The 17,756-nt window shown below is 44.0% G+C and overlaps 1 protein-coding gene across 1 annotated transcript in view; it reads left to right on the top strand.

Moving 5' to 3' along the window:
* The window catches only part of LOC122815092 (transcriptional regulator QRICH1-like), a 235,276-nt gene extending 219,392 nt beyond the window's left edge, over positions 1-15,884 (top strand). Inside the window, exon 6 of the mRNA XM_044087334.1 lies at positions 15,845-15,884. Coding sequence (XP_043943269.1) covers positions 15,845-15,884 — 40 coding nt within the window. The remainder of the gene's footprint in view (positions 1-15,844) is intronic.
* The last annotated feature ends 1,872 nt before the right edge of the window (positions 15,885-17,756 follow it).

Below are 17,756 nucleotides of genomic sequence, written 5' to 3'. Positions count from 1 at the left end.
GGTCTGGGCGTCGGTTTTCTAGGCATGGATTGAGTTTTAGGCCTTGAAGAAGAAGATGGCGTCTGTTTAACATGCAAGTCCGTAGGCCTGAATACACCCTAAGAAGCTGGTGCCTGCACAGCGGCTCTGGACCCATCCAAGGTAGAGACATCCGCGGGTTCCACAGTTGAAGTATCTCGCAGCATACCGGACTCCAAATGGGTCTCAGTAGAAGCCTGCGAATATGAAGTAGCGAGTATCAGGAGCTGCGAAAGCACCTCACTGAGTACCGGCGAACTGCTGACTAGCTTAGGGGAAGCATCGTCAGCAGCTTTGGCCCTTGGCAGTCTGTCTCCATCTTTATCTTTGCATTTTTTTAGAATGTCTGTAGTTGGGTGGCTTACCGAAGCCATATCTGGGTAATTGAACAGAGTACCAAAATATTTAGAAGTGTAAATATGCAGACGACGAATAGTTTGTTGTTTAAATAACACACAAAACCGACAGCAAGGTACGTCAATCACGGCCTAGGCAAGGAATACAGTATGAATGAAAATCTTTGAGTATTTGCTTTCCACAAGAAATACAATTATTGACTTACTGACATCGATTTAGAGCAAGAAAAAGTTTCCCCAACGGGGTATTTAGCTTTAGTTCAAGACTTCAGTTCTGAAACTCGAAAACGAAAATTTCAGGAGTTGGCCGACCGGCACTTGCGAACTGCTTCTGCTTTGGGCACCACACGGCAAGAAAGACTGATGTAATGGTGTCAGCTGCATGCTTTATATCCCGGACTACCTGATGTCATGGAAGATGAGACAGCAACTGACGCAGGACCCAAGATTTTGATAATTAGGCCAACTGAGGGCTACTGCAAGCAGATAACCCAAATGTGATGACTGCAACAGTGAAACATGAAGAACACCTTCACTGCTATATTTTAGAGAACAGATTTAAGTGTCTGACACATATTATTAAAACAATCTGTTCCCTGTAGCATTGTATTCAGCCATTAAACCTAACTGCAGTTCATAAAAATAGTCATTAGTTAGGCATGAAGGTAGAACTAAGGTCACTGTAATATTACGGGAGTGAGGAATCTGCTGCTGGAGTGCCCAACAGAAGGGGCTCTACAGCATCAGTGTGTGTGTGTGTGTGTGTGTGTGTGTGTGTGTGTGTGTGGTGAAAAGATGCGATTAAGGTTATTGGGGTTGCCTGTACCATATGGAACTCCTCTGCCAACTTTTTTTTTTTTTTTTTTTAACTGAGGCACTGACAATCAGCAGAGAAGTGTGACTGGTACTGTTGAGGGTGGCAACTGCTGCTGTGGCTAGAGTCCTGAAGGTTATCCTACTCTGTACACAGAGCAACATAATCTGCAGAGAAGTACGACTGCTACTGTCGAGTGCGGCACCTGCCTGCTGTGGCTAGAATCCTGCAGGTTATCCAACTGGGACCAGCCAGTACACAGACTGTCTTGTGTTTTGTGAAGAGGTTCATAGGCAAGTACCAAGCTAGCTGCCTTTGTGGGCCATTTTAAACTTGGCTAGTTTCCCCTTGTGTGCTCAAAATAACCTCTTATTTGGTTACAGACTGGCCTTGCCCATCCCACGCCCAATTATATTACACTTAAAGAATAACTGGGATCATATCATAGACAATTTGAAGGGACCCATGCCACATATAAAGCATTTAGGAGCGGTCCTGGGGTGTACTTTCCGTTTCACTTCCATAGATCTTAGTTATGCTTGAATATGGACAGGGATGAACTTTGTTCCACAGCAGTAGTGTCCTCTTTCTTTTACCATGTCTATTTTCCCAAGTATTTTTTTTAATGATTGCTCCCTTTTCTATATTTTCAACAATAATCCTTCTTGTCTTAAGTGCTTCATTTATAGTACTACATATTCAGTGCTTCCATGGTACTACTTTACTTGTTTCCTTTCATTCCCCAAGTAGTGTTACTGCAAAAAAATACAGTTTAACTGCACATTAATATATACAATTTACTTCTGTTATACCACATGAACTTCTCTCAACAGTCCTGATTCCTGTGTTAAATGCTTTACCAATCTAACATTTTGGGTTTTATTTACCTTCTGTAATCATCTACTTTCATCTATCTTAACATATCTGTTTATGTCTATTAATCAAGCAGGTCTTCCCTACCATACCTGTCAGACATGTGCTCGGTTGCTTTAATTTAAATTACTGGATATCACAATGTACAGCAACAAACGTTTAGACATGCACTGTTTAACCACTTGAAAGTGCAGGTGTCCCCCACAACCTCAACAGCATGCTCAGACATTGCTCATTACCATTAGTGCTGTTCACCCCCTTATTTTAAAGGGTTCTCCTTATCCAGTGTTACTCCACCTTGCCTCGATGCTAGCAACTTTTGGCCCTTTAGTTCCTTCTCCCACCATCCTATACTTTGGCCCTTTATTTCCTTCTCCCACCATCCTATACTTTGGCCCTTTATTTCCTTCTCCCACCATCCTATACTTTGGCCCTTTATTTCCTTCTCCCACCATCCTATACTTTGGCCCTTTATTTCCTTCTCCCACTATCCTATACTTTGGCCCTTAATTTCCTTCTCCCACCATCCTATACTTTGGCCCTTTATTTCCTTCTCCCACCATCCTATACTTTGGCCCTTTTTTTTTCCTTCTCCCACTATCCTATACTTTGGCCCTTAATTTCCTTCTCCCACTAGCCTATACTTCTACATTTCTAGTTTATAAAAGTTAACTCTACTTTGCCCACAGAAAACGCCTGGCTTCATGGACAATAGTTGTAAGTTCTGGTAACTATACTGTACTATTTTTCAGCAAGTAGTAGTTTATGCACGGTTACTGTCAGAAAGTGGAGTAGTTTCAAGTATACAGGCTGCACTGTTTTCCTACTCTGTATGGATTGTATGCTACACAGCTTCTTGTACATTTGCCTGCCTAGTCTGGCCCAGGTCATGGCTCAGTGATCATCAGTCCAGCCAGTCTACTTGGTTAAATTATAAATAATTGAAACTAAGAAAATGTTAGAAAGCTGTAATGCATTAGTATCATGTCTAACTGGAAACTGCATTACTGCCTTGTTGCACGGGTCAGAGTTAAAAAGGGTCTTTAGACAAACCCACTCAGGTCAGTCAACAAAAATACATATGCAAGACAGACACAGATTATACCACGCAACCTCTTAATCCAGATTTATTGCATTAACGCCTGAAATAATTGAGGGGGGGGGGGACAAATGCCCAAAATAGGGACAAATTTTAAATATTGCTCTTAAAAACTTAGAAAGTTGCTAGAATAACAAAATTTGAGTTGGCATGCATTTTCTGAAGGATATGAAGTCAGACTCAAATATATGGTCATTACTTAGAGACTTCAATTCTCAGAGCATTCCAGAGATTTGCCAGAAAACTACAAACTTTTGGCTCATAGGTGTTTAGGCTAACAACCACAAGGGCCTTTTTAACCTAACTATGCACCCCAAATTTCTGAGAAATTCTGATACCTTTGATAAGCGTAAGCAGGGGCTTGGAAGATGAAAAAGTCCTGGGAGATGAAACATTTACAGGTTACCAGTGTCCATTAGAGACAAGTGCCAAACCAGGGATGAATTTCCGGTTTCCCATCCAATTGTCCAAGTTGCACTTGAATTGGATTAAGGAGGAATTCTGCTTCATGTGGATGGGGAGCCTGTTCCATAAACTGGGTAGTCTCTGGGATACATACCTATCTCTCCAGCAGGCCCTATTTATATTAGTCTTTAGAATGGGTAATTCTGGTACTATTTGTTTTGTGGATATGCAGGAGGTCCAGAGTGGGGTCTGACAATGCCCTGTATGCCAGGCATAGAGCACCCCTCAAAAGCCTGTAGGAGACAGAATACAGGGATAGGGCCTTAAGTTGGTCTGCACAGGATACATTACTTATGCCCTGTATTCTTTTAATGAGGAACCTCTGTGGATGTTCCAATTGTTGGATATGCCTGGTTAGGTACATACCAAAGGGGATATTGTACTCAATAGTAGGTCTGGATGAATGCCAAACACAGTGGAACATGGAGTTGCTTGGACTTGGATGCCATAACTTTGTTTATAAGTTGCACAACATACAATGGATGTCCTCACCACTGTAGACATGTGACGATCAAAGATTAGATTACTATTGGTGTGTCCCCAAGTTCCTGACTACTGGGTCAACTCCAAGGGGTGTGTTGTCAATGGGATAGCTACCAGGGATGGATGACTTCCCAAAGCATACTATTATGCATTTCTTGGCATTTACTTTTAGTCCATGGCTCTGACACCGGTTATTTGTCTGTCAGCCCCTTTTGGAGAACATTTGTGTCAGTGTGGGATTGAATGATGGCTCTAAATTTGCAACCTGCACATTTAATCAGCCAGAGACCACCGACATTGGCCTTGACTTCTGAGAAGTAAATGCCAAAAAGGAGTGGTCCAAGGATGGATCCCCGAGGGAATGCACTTGTGACTGACCTCTCTGTAGAGGCAGACACCCCAATTCTAACTTACTGGGTTCTGTCTGTGAGACTGTTGAGTACCCACCGGGTGACATATGGACTTGTACCCAACCTCTTGAGTGTCAACAATGCCCGAGTGGGGTGTTGTCAAAGGCCTTGGCCAGGTCAAGGTAAGCAGCGTGAAGAATTCTGCCCTCAGCCATTGCTTTGGTGACCTTCTCAAAGAAGTCCACCACGTTGAGCAAGCATGATCTGCCCTTGAAGAAACCAAACTGGGTTGGGTCCATTGTCTAGAGATTTACTACATCTCTACTGATCATCTCCATGACAATTCTTTCTATGACTTTGCATACAAGACATGAGACTTGTGGGTCTTTAGTTTCCAGGGTCTGTAGATGGCCCACCTTTGTGCAGAGGTGTTGCCTTTCTCCATTCATGAGGCACAAAGCCTGTTTTTGGAGGCTACATTTAAATAGTAATTCTAAAGGCCCCGATAGGTCATATTTCATGCTATTTAGAAGGCATCCTGGGATATTGTCTGGGCCCAATGATGTAGTGTTCCTGAGCATTAAGGAGCCATTCCCTAGCGACAGTAGGGGGAGTTATATTTGATATTTCCCTGATGGAAGATTGAGGGGGAGAGGAGGGGTAAAGTTGGAGCTGAATTTATCAGCAAGGAGGTTTGCTACATCTTCTGGCTCAGTACAGGTGACTCCATTTATAATGAGCTGTGCACACAGCCGTGTGTTATGTCTGAGGTTGTGGACATAGCTAAAGAATGCTTTGTGGTTGTCCTTGGCCTGGGAGGCCAAACCTACCTGAAATTTGGCTTTGGTAGACTATTTGTCCTCAGAGTTGTTTTAGTTCAATGAGAGTGCTTTTATCCTGCTGCATGCTGCACCTCCTAAATTTTTTCCATGCTTTTCCTCCTGTTTTACAGCTGATGGATTTTACAATTCCGCCAGGGTGGCTTGTTTGAGTTAGTTCTGTACTTCCTCCTGGTGAGTACAGCTGCCTCTATGCAGCTATTAACATGCTTGTGCAGGGTTTCCATGAACAGTTCTGCACAGGCAGATGTGTTCTCAGGGTTTATGGGGACTTGAAATGTTGCCAGGTTCTCGCTTAATAGCAGGAAGTTAGCCTTAGAATAGTTCCTGAATATTCCAGGTTTAGCTGGGGGTCAGGTTTTATTTTTTACTTCAAAGGAGACCATTTTGTGGTCTGACCTTACCAGGGAAGGCATTACAGTAGGGGGGGTGTGCAGCAATGTCCCATATTAGTGAGGACCAGATCCAGTATGGTTGCACCCCTGGTTGGTGTATTGACTACCTGATGCAGAGAGTTTATGTTTACAAAATCCAGGAATCTCTGTGCATGCATGGTGTCGTATAGGATTCCCAGTTAATAGTGGGGTAACTAAAGTCACCCCTTAATATGCCGTTAGGTTGGATGGTTAGTGCTTCTAATAAGTTTAAATATATAGTATGGGTTTCCTGGGTCATAGAGGGGGCCCTATAGCTTGCGAGGAAGTGGTATTGGACTTCACTTATGGTGATTTGAACATGGAGCAGCTCAAGTGCATTGTCCTGTCTGACCAGCTTTGAAGTATGTTTATGTAAACAGACACCTCCACCTCAAGTGCCTGCCTGTGAAGTAGCTGGCCTAAATGTGTGGAAGGCATTATAGCCTTGCACTGTTGTGCTCTAAAACATGCTTTAATCCATGTTTCAGTGACCGCACAGATGTCAGCATTCTCTAGGGTAACGACAGCTTCCAGGGAGTGGAGTATTTTTGCTTAGACTCCTAGCATTGAGCAGTAATACCTTTAGATTTTCTTGGTTTTGATTAGCTACGTCGGAAGAATTTTTAGTATGACATTGCCTAAAAAAAGACACCATGGGGGAAGACTATGTTTTAGCCAATATTCAAAAGCCTAGAGGGGACAGGTGTAGACCATCCCTGGAAAAAGCAGCATGGTCTATTGACAATCTCCTTCCATCCCGACAAATATTGCACCCCCTTAGAATGACACCAGAAACTAAGCCAATTATTAAAGTCAATCATCTTTTTATAAGGAGCGAACCAAAAATACAAGCCAAATATCTGAACATTTGAGAGGTATGAGCCAATTCAATAAAGCATGCAACTGAACAATGCTTCATTATTTCTGTCTTTTTTGAATTTCTCCTAAACCTTTGGGTTTCTAATACCATGATGGGAATGTATCCATTCCCAAGTCGAAGTATGATTAGAGTTCATGAAATTAGTATTGTTTCAATCTTAGACGTTAGTCAAAAGCTCTCTTCGCAGCAACTGCAACATGCCCAGAAATTACTCCTGCAATTCATATGGAGTTGTATGTATCGGTTACATATCCAAACGTCTAAATTCTTTATAAGACCCATTGCTCCTACGACTATTGGAACTGTGTGTGTATAAATAGTCACAAAGTGAACCAATGAGGAAGTGGAACCAACAAAGTACAAAACTCCAAAGCAAAAGAAGGTTCCGCACCAATATACTTTTAATAAAAAATTAGAAGTTATGTACCTACCATAACGTTCCATGTTAGTTGTCTTCTTCTCGCCTTCTTTCTTGCTGGATGGGTTCAGAGCAGATCCTCGACTCCGACTCGGCCACTCTAAAAGCTCGAGAGCTAGTTCCACCGGCTCGAGGCTCCCCTATAACCCACAATGCTAGGCGGCAACTCCTCAGATCTCGTTTGAAAGCTAAGGCCAGCAATAAAATTCCATAAGGAACAAAGAAGAAAACTCTTCTAGGTCTGTTCTGGCTAGGGGGAAGGAGGGTGGGATGCAAGAAAGAAGGCGAGAAGAAGACAACTAACATGGAACGTTATGGTAGGTACATAACTTCTAAATGTTAAGTTGTCAATCTCACCTTCATTCTTGCTGGATGGGACTGCGTCCCTAGCACCTTGTCCCGGGTGGCCTATCGGAACAGACACTTGAGTACAGTGGAACCAAAGTTGGCTCGGTCTCTAGAGGCCAAATCCAACTTATAATGAGAAATGAAGGTATGGGGAGAAGCCCAAGTAGCTGCCGAACAAATCAAATCAATAGGCAGCCTGTCTTGGAAAGCTACAGAAGTGGCTAAAGCTCTAGTTGAATGAGCCCTGGGTTTGGATGGCAACAGTTGATGTCTTGTCTCATACACTAGGGTAATCAATGAAGTGAGCCATCTAGAGAGAGACTTTAGAGACTGGAAGGCCATTCTACCTTCTGCATAATAAACAAACAGTTGGTCAGATTTCCTGAATTGTTTGGTCCTGTCTAAATAGTACCCAAGTTGGCGATGAACATCTAAACAGTGTAACTTTTGTTCTGACCTATTAGAATAATTTGGGAAGAAAACAGGAAGCTCAATGGTTTGATTCAAATTTGCCAAAGAAGCTACTTTGGGCAAAAAAGACGGGTTAGTACGCAAGGACACCCTGTCTTTATGAAATACCAGATAAGGGGGTTGACTACACAGAGCATGGAGTTCGGAGACTCTTCTAGCTGAGGTGATAGCTACTAAAAAGTGTCTCTTCCAAGAAAGTAACTTTATAGAACATGAGGCCGCAGGGAGGGGAAGAATTAAGGATGTCAGAACCAAGTTGAGATCCCATTGAGGAGGAGGATCTCTAATGGGTGGTTTGAGTAGAAAGACTCCCTTTAAAAAGGCCTTGCAGAGTTTGTGAGACATGATCGAGGACTCTGAGATTCCAACATGAAAGTTCGAAATTGCAGCCAATTGAACTCTAAATGGTAGATGGGGACGAACCTGCATGGAAAAGTTCGGCTAGAAAGTCTAGAACTGTTTGAATAGAAGCAGTGAAAGGATCTATATTCTTTGACTGCGCCCAATAGGAAAAACGTTTCCACTTGCTATGATAAATCTTCCGAGTGGAAGATTTATGAGAGGCAATCAAGATATCTCTAACTGAGTGAGATATCAAAGGAAGCCTGGCTAAGGTCGGAATTGGAGGAACCAAGCTGTGAGGTTCAGAGAGGGAAGGGAGTGATGCAACTGACCCGACTGATGGGTCAAGAGGTCTGGAACTGGGTCCAGATGCCAAGGTTGTTCCAACAGATAACGGTGGAGAAAGGGGAACCAAATTTGTCGAGGCCAGTAAGGGGCAATGAGGATCATAGAAGCTTCCTGAGCGATGGCTTTCTGCATCAGCTGGGATATCAGTGGGAAGGGAGGAAAGGCATATAGAAGTCCCTGGGGCCAAATGTGCACTACAGCGTCTCTGCTGGGATGGCCTGGTTGGGGAAAGAGGGTGAAAAAATCATTGCACTTGCTGCTTTGGGGAGTAGCGAAAAGGTCGCACCAGGGCCTGCCCCACTTTCGAAAAACTTTCTCCAACACTGAATTGTTCAGAGACCACTCGTGAGGCATGAGAATAGCTCTGCTCAATTTGTCCGCAATCACATTGGACTTCCCGGGGATGTGCGTTGCTAACAGAAATCGCTGAGAAGAAATCGCCCATTGCCATAGTCTGAGTGCCTCTCGACATAGGGGGTAAGACCTGGTTCCGCCTTGTTTGTTGATGTACCACACTACAGACATGTTGTCCGTTTGTATTGCTATAGTTCCCTTGGGAAGAGAGTCTTGTAGGGCTTGCAACGCTAGAAGCACTGCTCTCATCTCTAGAACGTTTATGTGCAAGTGGCACTCGAACGGTTGCCACATGCCCTGGACTGTCCTGCCCTGGAAATGCCCCCCCCACCCGATCAGGGAGGCGTCCGTTGTCACTGTAGCAACCGGAGGGGGAGGGACAAAAGGTCTCCCTAGGAGGAGCTGAGGAGATGTGATCCACCAAGAGATGACTCTTGCGACTGAGTTATCCGAATAGGATGGGACATTGGAAGGCTTTGGTAAGACCATTGTGTGAAGAGCATCCATTGCAAAATCCTCATGTGGAAGCGAACTAATGGTAGGAGAGGTATGGCCGCCGCCATAATCCCCAAGACTTTCAGGATCTGTCTGGCTTTGACTTTGTTGTTCTGCAAAAGAAGAAAGACCTGTTTGTGAATGTCTGCTATCCTCTGCTCTGCGAGTCTGGCTGACATCTTGACTGTGTCTAGATTTGCTCCTATGAAAGTAATAACACGACAAGGCGACAAGACAGACTTTTCGTAGTTTATTGAAATGCCTAATGCCGGACATGTGCGAAAGGTGTAGTCTCTGGCGAGGAGTAAAAGATGCTTGGTGGGGGCTGTAAGGAGCCAGTCGTCTAAATAAGGAAACACCTGGAATCCTTGACGTCTCAGATGAGAGGCTACCACTGCCATGCATTTGGTAAACACTCTGGGGGCTGTAGTGAGACCAAAGGGCAGGGCTCTGAATTGAAAATGACTGGTTCCCAGCCTGAAGCGGAGAAATCTCCTGGAGCGTCGATTCATCTTGATGTGATAGTACGCGTCCTGGAGATCTATGGAGCACATCCAGCTGTCCCGTTCCAAAAGAGGAAGAATGGACTGCAGCGTGACCATCCGGAACTTTGTTTTCTTGATAAACTTGTTCAAGTTGCTGAGATCCAAAATGGGTCTCCAGTCCCGTTTTCTTTGAAACCAAAAAGAATTTGGAGTAGGTTCCGGATCCTACTTGGTCTGCTGGCACTGGTTGAATAGCTCTTTTTACGAGTAGCTTTGAAATTTCTAATGCTGCTTGCTCCCTTTGACTGGGTGGAACGTCTGGAAGGGATTTTTTGAACAGCTTTGGAATGAAAAGGAAAGGGATTCTGTAGCCTTCGGAAATGATAGACTGTACCCATTTGTCTTGAGTTAAAGATAGCCAGGCTTTTGGGTACAGTGACAACCTTCCCCCGACTGCCTCCGAAGGTGGACAGTCGGGCAACACCTCAGGGATGCTGAAAGGGCTTGTCGGAAAAGGATTCTCGACTGCCCTGATTCTGCGGGCCCCCTCTGCCTCTGGGACGGTGTCTACCATTGTTGTTCCCCCCTCTGCCTCTAGAGGGGAATCGACTCTGTGCGTCAGGCAAGTCTCCTTGAGATTGTTTACGGAACCACATCTTTCCCCCCTTCTGACCTTTGGGGTAAGGTCTAGAAGGAGTAGAAAAACGGACTCCGATGGCAGAAAGAGTTTTGCCATCAGTCTCGCACCTAGTCAGGGTTTCCTTCACTTGAGGACCAAAGAGGGATGATCCATCAAAGGGGGAATTAGTGAAGGACGCCTTAAAGGGGTCCGCAAAGTTACAAAGCCGCATCCAGGCGTGCCTACGCAAGGCTACACCTGTACCTGCCGCTCTACTTGCTCCATCAGCCGCATATGAAAGGAGGCGCATGGAGGAGTTGGTTATAGAATTAAGGGTAGCCAGCTGAGAGTTCATCCTGTCCTGAAAACCCGCAGCTGTTGGGTCCTTCAACATTTCACTCGCTTCCTTGAGTAAATCCCTCTGAAGTAGAGTAAAATGACACAGGTAATTCAGCGATCTCATAGTAAAGGTCGCTGACGAGAACATCCGCTTCCCGTACCTGTCCATCGACCTAGATTCCTTGGTAGGAGGATGAACAGGCACCGAAGGATCAGCTAACTCCTTCTTGGTAGCTGCAGCCACCACCATAGCATTAACAGAGATGCCTTTGGTCAGAAACTCTTTATCCTTGGGGGCCGTGATGAACTTAGATGGTCTCCTGGGGGTGGGTTCCACTGAGTCAGGAGCCGCCCAAGCCTTCTTTGCCACCACTTGCATAAGGGGGTCAAAGGGAGGGGACACCCAGGAGGTGGAAGGGCGAGAGCCAAACGCCTCAAGGTACACTGATTCATCCTCTGAAGGGTTGAGGGCTGGCCAATTCCCCCTCTGTTTTAAGATTTCAAGGATGTCTGCAAAAGAGAGACATCTTCAGAGGGGGAACGAGGGGAACCTTCAGAATCCTCTAAATCAGTGTCAGAGGTGACACTCAGGGGAGTCAATGTGCTTCCTCTTACACTGCTTTTTCCTAGGGGGCTCTCCTGCAGGGTCAGGAGAGGCCTTGGAAGAGGAGGAGATCCCCACATGGGGAAACTTGAGGAGCTGGCTCTCTACGATCGGGGATGAGAGAGTGAGTCGAAATCACCGGAGGCACCATAGGGGGAGGGGCAGAAAGAACCGACTGGGGAGTAGAACCTGGTTCTAACACGCTCCTCATGACCTCAAAGGCACCCTTGTCAGGCAGAGCCGAAGGTCTCCGTTCCGAAAAACGGAAAACCTCCCCCGGCACCGACAGTGATGGCTCCGAGGCCGATGTCCGAGCCGAACTCACCAGCGCCGAAGCACCGAGAGGGAGAGCGGGGTCGGACAAGGGTCCGATGCCACTCGCCCCCTCGGAGCTGACGAGGGAAGTCCGGCGCCGAGATTCTTCCAAAGAAGACATCGGAGCCGACGACGGAACCGAAGATAAAGGTATACGCCACCCCAGTATCGGGTCCGAGCCGCCCCGGCTCCGAACTCAGAGTCAGAGGAGGAATAGATTGAGTGGTAGGAATAGGTCTCGACTGTTGAGTCGGACTTTGAAGCATCTGGGCTAATGCCTCGGACTTAAGAAGTCGACTCACTACTCTCTGAAGGTCATGGTCCGATAACCTGGAAGACCTAGAAGAGTGGGATCTATGGCTCCGTTCAGACAACAAGGGTGATGCTGGAGCCGATAGAAGGAGATCGGGACCTCTTCCTGGATGTCTGTTCCGATAATAAAATCGGAGCCGACAGAGCAATGTCTTCCTCGGCTCCGGCCGGAGCAGAGGACACCGTCGGGGCTTCTATTAGAGTTTCATCGGCCGATGTTCGAATAGCTTTAGTGCCTCCAGAAGACGGCTCAGAGGCTGGTGCCGAAGGTCTAGAAGGCTTTGAGGGTTTCCCCGATGACCGAGTCGAGGGACCCTCAGGCTTAAGTAAGCCCCTTAAAATAAGTTTATTTTTTCGCTCCTGCAGGACTCTAGGGCTGAAGCCATGGCAAACAGCACACAAGTCCTGCAGGTGCAAAGGTCCCAGGCAGTACACACAAGAAGTGTGACCGTCTGTCAGACATCTTCTGACAGCACGAGTCACACTTCTTAAAGCCGGAGACCTTTGATTCCTTAGACATATCTAAGGGAAAGTGTAACACACAAGCACACACACACTGATTACACTTAGGGTTAAATTAACACTAATTTAAAACAAATTATAGTAATAGTAATAAAATTCCCTATAAAACACAGTCACCCACTAGGAAGGGAGGGACTGGGCCTAGGGCCCGAGGGAAATTTTTTAAGATTTTGTGGAAAAAAAGGGGGTGGAAAGTTAACGGGAATGGGATAAACTAATTTAACACTAACTATTTATAAGAAAAATTAACTTTAAGGGGAGAAAAGGCTAAGAAACTAGCTCTTTACCAAAAAACTAACCTGAGCCGGTAGGAACACACCTCGATCGCTGTAGCGGCAAACGAGATCTGAGGAGTTACCGCCTAGCATTGTGGGATATAGGGGAGCCTCGAGCCGGTGGAACTAGCTCTCGAGCTTTTAGAGTGGCCGAGTCGGAGCCGAGGATCGGCTCCGAACCCATCCAGCAAGAATGAAGGCGAGATTGACAACTTAACATCAAAGCTTTCAGACACAAGTCCTTCTTCAGTGTTAATAAAATTCACACACAAACAAAATCTCCTTTATACAAGGAAATTAACAATCACATGACACAGCCTACCTATCACAAATATAACAATCAAGCCATTAGGAACAACATGTAACTATGTATTGTTGGAGCTTTTCTCCCGGGGCCTCCACTGAAAAACAAGCTCCTCGAGCCCAATGGACCTCCCCAGTCAAACTGGAATGAATAAACAATTTTCTCAGCCATTTCACCAAAATTTCATTTGTTGTTTCTTCTTTAAAATAGGTTTAATGGTGGTTTGGACCAGGATGTTTGTCAGCCTGTAAGCGAATAATCCATTTATATTCTCTGTTATCCAACTTGTTTCTCAAATCCCCACGCCGGATATCTGCACAGTCAAAATATCCATTACACAACAAGAAAAGAAATGTGATAAATCCATTTCGTGTATATGCTGGGCTGGAGAATTTGTTAACACTTTCCTTCTAATCTCAGTTATCCTCTCTCTCAACCTCCTGGTTGACTTGCCAACATAGAAACATGAACATTGCTGACATAGCGCTAAATACACCACATTTTGGGTATTACATGTAGCTGTACAATATATATCAAATTTCTTACCACTAATAGGATGTATGAATTCAGTCATTTTAGTTGTACAGACACAACATGCACAATTATAACTGCTTGCCTGTTCCTGTTATGGTGGTGAATTTGTTATTTGAACCTTGCTTAAAAAAGGCACTATATGGGCAGCAAGAGCCTTAGCCAGTATCCGTAATCCCAGGGGTGACAGTTGCAGGCCATCTCTGGCAAAGCATCGTGGTCTGTTGACCATGTCATCCCAAGCAGACAGATACTGGATCCCCTTAGAACGACCCCAGAAGCTTAGCCAATTGTTGAAGTCAATCATTTTGTCCTTGTACTGCGGTATCATTCTGGGTGATGGCAGAATGCTACTCAGGGCTAGGGTCATACCTGCCTGGGCTAAAAGATTGGAGAGCTCTTCCATGTCTCTTTTCATGTAGTCCAGGGAGGTAAGTCTCAGGTCATTCATACCAACATGGACAATGAGAGTCAAATTTGTTGTGGAGTGACCCGAGTGCGTGTAGCAGATCCTGGCACCCGGCAGGCAACTGACAGTAACCTTCTCGTTTCACCTGGTGAGTGATACATCAGTGTGCCTGACTAGTCTCGCCTATGACTAGTGTGTTGGGTATGTTATTTTGCCTTATTGGCTGTGGTCGAGTGGTGAGTCTGTGGGCTATGTATTGGGGGATGGAGGTTGCTTGCGTTTCTGCTTTGGAGGTCTCCGTTGCTTAGACAGATTATTATGGAGAGCCTCCACAAATGTTTTTGTGTTATAGGTATATTTCATGGATGACTTTTTTCTGCTACTCTAACCATTTTCTGGGAGGGCCTTTTGGTCCGAGGTGGAGCATTTACCATATCAAGTTGCAATACTGTTGGTTAGTAGACTCTTTGTGGTGCCTCTGCAGAATCTAGTAAGGATTGGAGAGGGGAGGTTTACCTTCCTCATTTTTGACAGGAAGTGAAGGTGCGTTTCTTTACAACAGCAGCAGTATTTATGTTCCATGATAGCTCATTATACCCCCAAGAATTGTATGCCTTCCACTCTCTCCACTATTTAATTTTGAATTGTTAGTGGAGTGTGTGTTTTATGCCTTCTTCTGAAATCAACAATAATCTCTTTGGTCTTGTTCACATTTAGTGCGAGGTTGTTGTGTCGCACCAGACAATAAGTTTACTAACTTCTTCCCTGTAGGCTAATTCATAGTTGCTAATGAGACCAACGACAGTCATGTCATCTGCAAACTTAATTATGTGGTTTGAGTAAAGTGTGGTGGTGCAGTCCCGAGTCAAAAAGGTGAACAACAGAGGGCTAAGAACACAGCCCTGAGGTACCCCCATGTTCATAGTAATGTTCATGTAAGTACATAAATATAACATAAATGTGAATTTTACACAAACAAAACAAAGCACTAGCTCAGTTGGCAAATAAATACAGACCATTGCATTTTCCTTGAGTCAGGTCACAAATGCCTAATACGGAGCAACACGAGGTTAACAACATATTCTGTCACAATAATGTTTATTATGGACATTAGACACATCCTTGTTCTAATAATGCCAGATAACCTATACGATACTCTGATTAATAATGTCTACTTAACCCTTGCACCATTTTACGTGCAGTAGCAGATGGGAAAACTACTTACTTTTATTCATCCTTTGTTGACCAGGTTAGTCCCACTAGACTAGTAGTCTTTTCCTTTGTTGACCAGGTTAGTCCCACTAGACTAGTAGTCTCTTTTCAGGGGAGACCTGTGCTGACATTTTGTCTACTAGGGGAAATTTGATCAGTACATAAGGGGACCTCCCCTACTGTTTTCATTAGGTTTTGTGGGATGTTTTACATCCACCTGACCTACAGGACCTTGGTTTAATGTCATATATGAAGGATGGCACACTTAGGAGTGCAACACCCCCTCTGTGCTGTACTGTAGTGTCCGTAATTGACCCACTTGGTATGGAAGTATAACTCACGGCCTTCTGCACCAAAGGCAAATGTGCTGCCTGTTGGACCAGTAACAGTGCTTAAAAAAATCATCTGCCCTTTTGTCTCATTTTCCTGCACATAACAGCAATGCTACCAAGAAATCAGACAGTAGCCATGGGGTAGAAGTTGTCACCTGCAAATACAGATGTTGGATAAGGTATTCCTTCATTTTTTTTTTTTTTTTTAATTTGTAGTTACGAAGATCCATGTAAAAGGTTCAGAAGAATGCATTAACAACTAGAATAAGCTTGCACTTGTCAGCACAGCAAATGGCAGAATGCAAAAAAAGACAGATGAAAAGAAGGGTTTTCATGAGATAAAAGATATAGCTGCAGTCAAGCCTGCGTGCATCAGTGAGATACTAGAGGGCAGTGTAAAGAGTTACTCTTGTACCAGTTCCAGTGCACTGGTGTGTCTCTAAGAGTCTCCGTACAGTAAATGTTGTACAGAACTACTTCAGGGATACTTTATTTCCTTTCCCATTTGGCAAAAAGAACCTCCCATTTGGCAAAAAGAACCTCTTTCCTTATTATTTCTCTTATCATGCAAATGTAGTGATCTTTATTTGCACTTTCACACTACTAGCATCAACAATTTGTACTTCTTTTTCAGGCTGGTAAGACAAAACAAAGTAAATGCAGCAACTTCAGCTTTTCTTCTCCAACCTCCGTCATGGAGTTGTCAACTGTTGTCGCTTCTTGCAATTCAGAGCCACTTTCCTACCTTGTTTTATAGTCAAGCCCATCTTTTGGAAATCTTCTTCACACAATGCACAATCCTGGCTAGGCATCCTCATTTGTTTTTGCCTTCTTCCTATCTTTCACCAATCTGCTTTAGTAAATCACAGTTCTCGTGCTGATGACTCCTATCGTACTCTGACAATTTGTTTCTACAACTGGGGCTATTTTACTTCCTCTCTGACGTCCGTTTGTTCTTGAATCACTGTGTCCTTGTACAAACCCTACACTAATTCTACCAGATTTTGCAGGACTTTGACCCATCACAGGACTGCCCAGATCAGTTTCTTGGGACCTTACTCTATGCTTTCTCCAAACCTAGGAATGCCCAGTTGGACTACTTTCGTATTACAGCTCCCTCTCCACTATCTGTCTTATTGCAAAGCTTGGCTCAGTTGTACTGCTTCTTGATCTCTATTTAAATAAGAAACAAATGTATTTTATCACTTATGACATACGCAATCATACATTTATATAAATGAAAACAAACCATATTGAAAAGGTTATTCTACATGTATTGTTCCCATATTTCTCATTTTTATGTAATTTGCTCATACCCTTTTCTAAAGATCCCATTTCAAGGTGTTTTATTTCTGTTACTATATTCACTACTTCTAGTACAATTGGTTTAGAGATGGATTTCCATTTTCTAGTAATTGCTTTTTGGCAGCCACTGTGGGTTTACTATATCTAGGCAATTCGGATTTTGTATCATAGCTCAAAAATTATTTCTTTAGTTATACCAATTGGCTCATCCAATATTTCTGATAGAGTCTGCCAACTCATTACAATTCCAAAAAAATGTTTCCAATTATCTCTTTCTTCTGCAATTACATCCCTAACATTTGTTATCTACCCAACAGAAAATTTTTGGAGTCTACTTGGGGTATAAAAATACCTATGTAAACACTTCCAAGTGTAGATCTAAATCTTGTAGATTTTGTTGCATATTTGGAAGACATACATATATCCCCCATTGTTTCTTTGTGAATTGCTTATCCAGTCTCTCCTCCCAATCCTTTCTAACCTCCGATCGATGATCGATTCTTATACTTATCTTCTAATATTTTATATGCTCCACTAATTATCCCTTTTTCAATAGCCGCTTCTGTTCTAGATTCTACTAACAGCTCTAGCAGTGCTAGTCTTTCACTTAGGATCCCCCTATTTGTTTCTCTTTGCCTATACTCTGATACCAATCCTTGATAGGGAAGGCAATCTCTAGCCTGCAGTCCAAATGAATTCTTGGCCTCTTCCCATTCAACTACCTTTCCCTGTCTAGTTATTTGCTCCCAATACACTGGTTCCTTTGCCAGTTTTCTCCAATAAATTCCATCCCCTCTTGCCTATTATCTGTATCCCCAGTTGC

The sequence above is a fragment of the Protopterus annectens genome, chromosome 11.part0, assembly GCF_019279795.1.
Source record: "Protopterus annectens isolate FY-2018-M chromosome 11.part0, PAN1.0, whole genome shotgun sequence".
Lineage (NCBI taxonomy): Eukaryota > Metazoa > Chordata > Ceratodontiformes > Protopteridae > Protopterus > Protopterus annectens.
The sequence above is the reverse complement of the archived record's forward strand: the minus strand, read 5'-3'. Positions and strand labels throughout refer to the sequence as shown.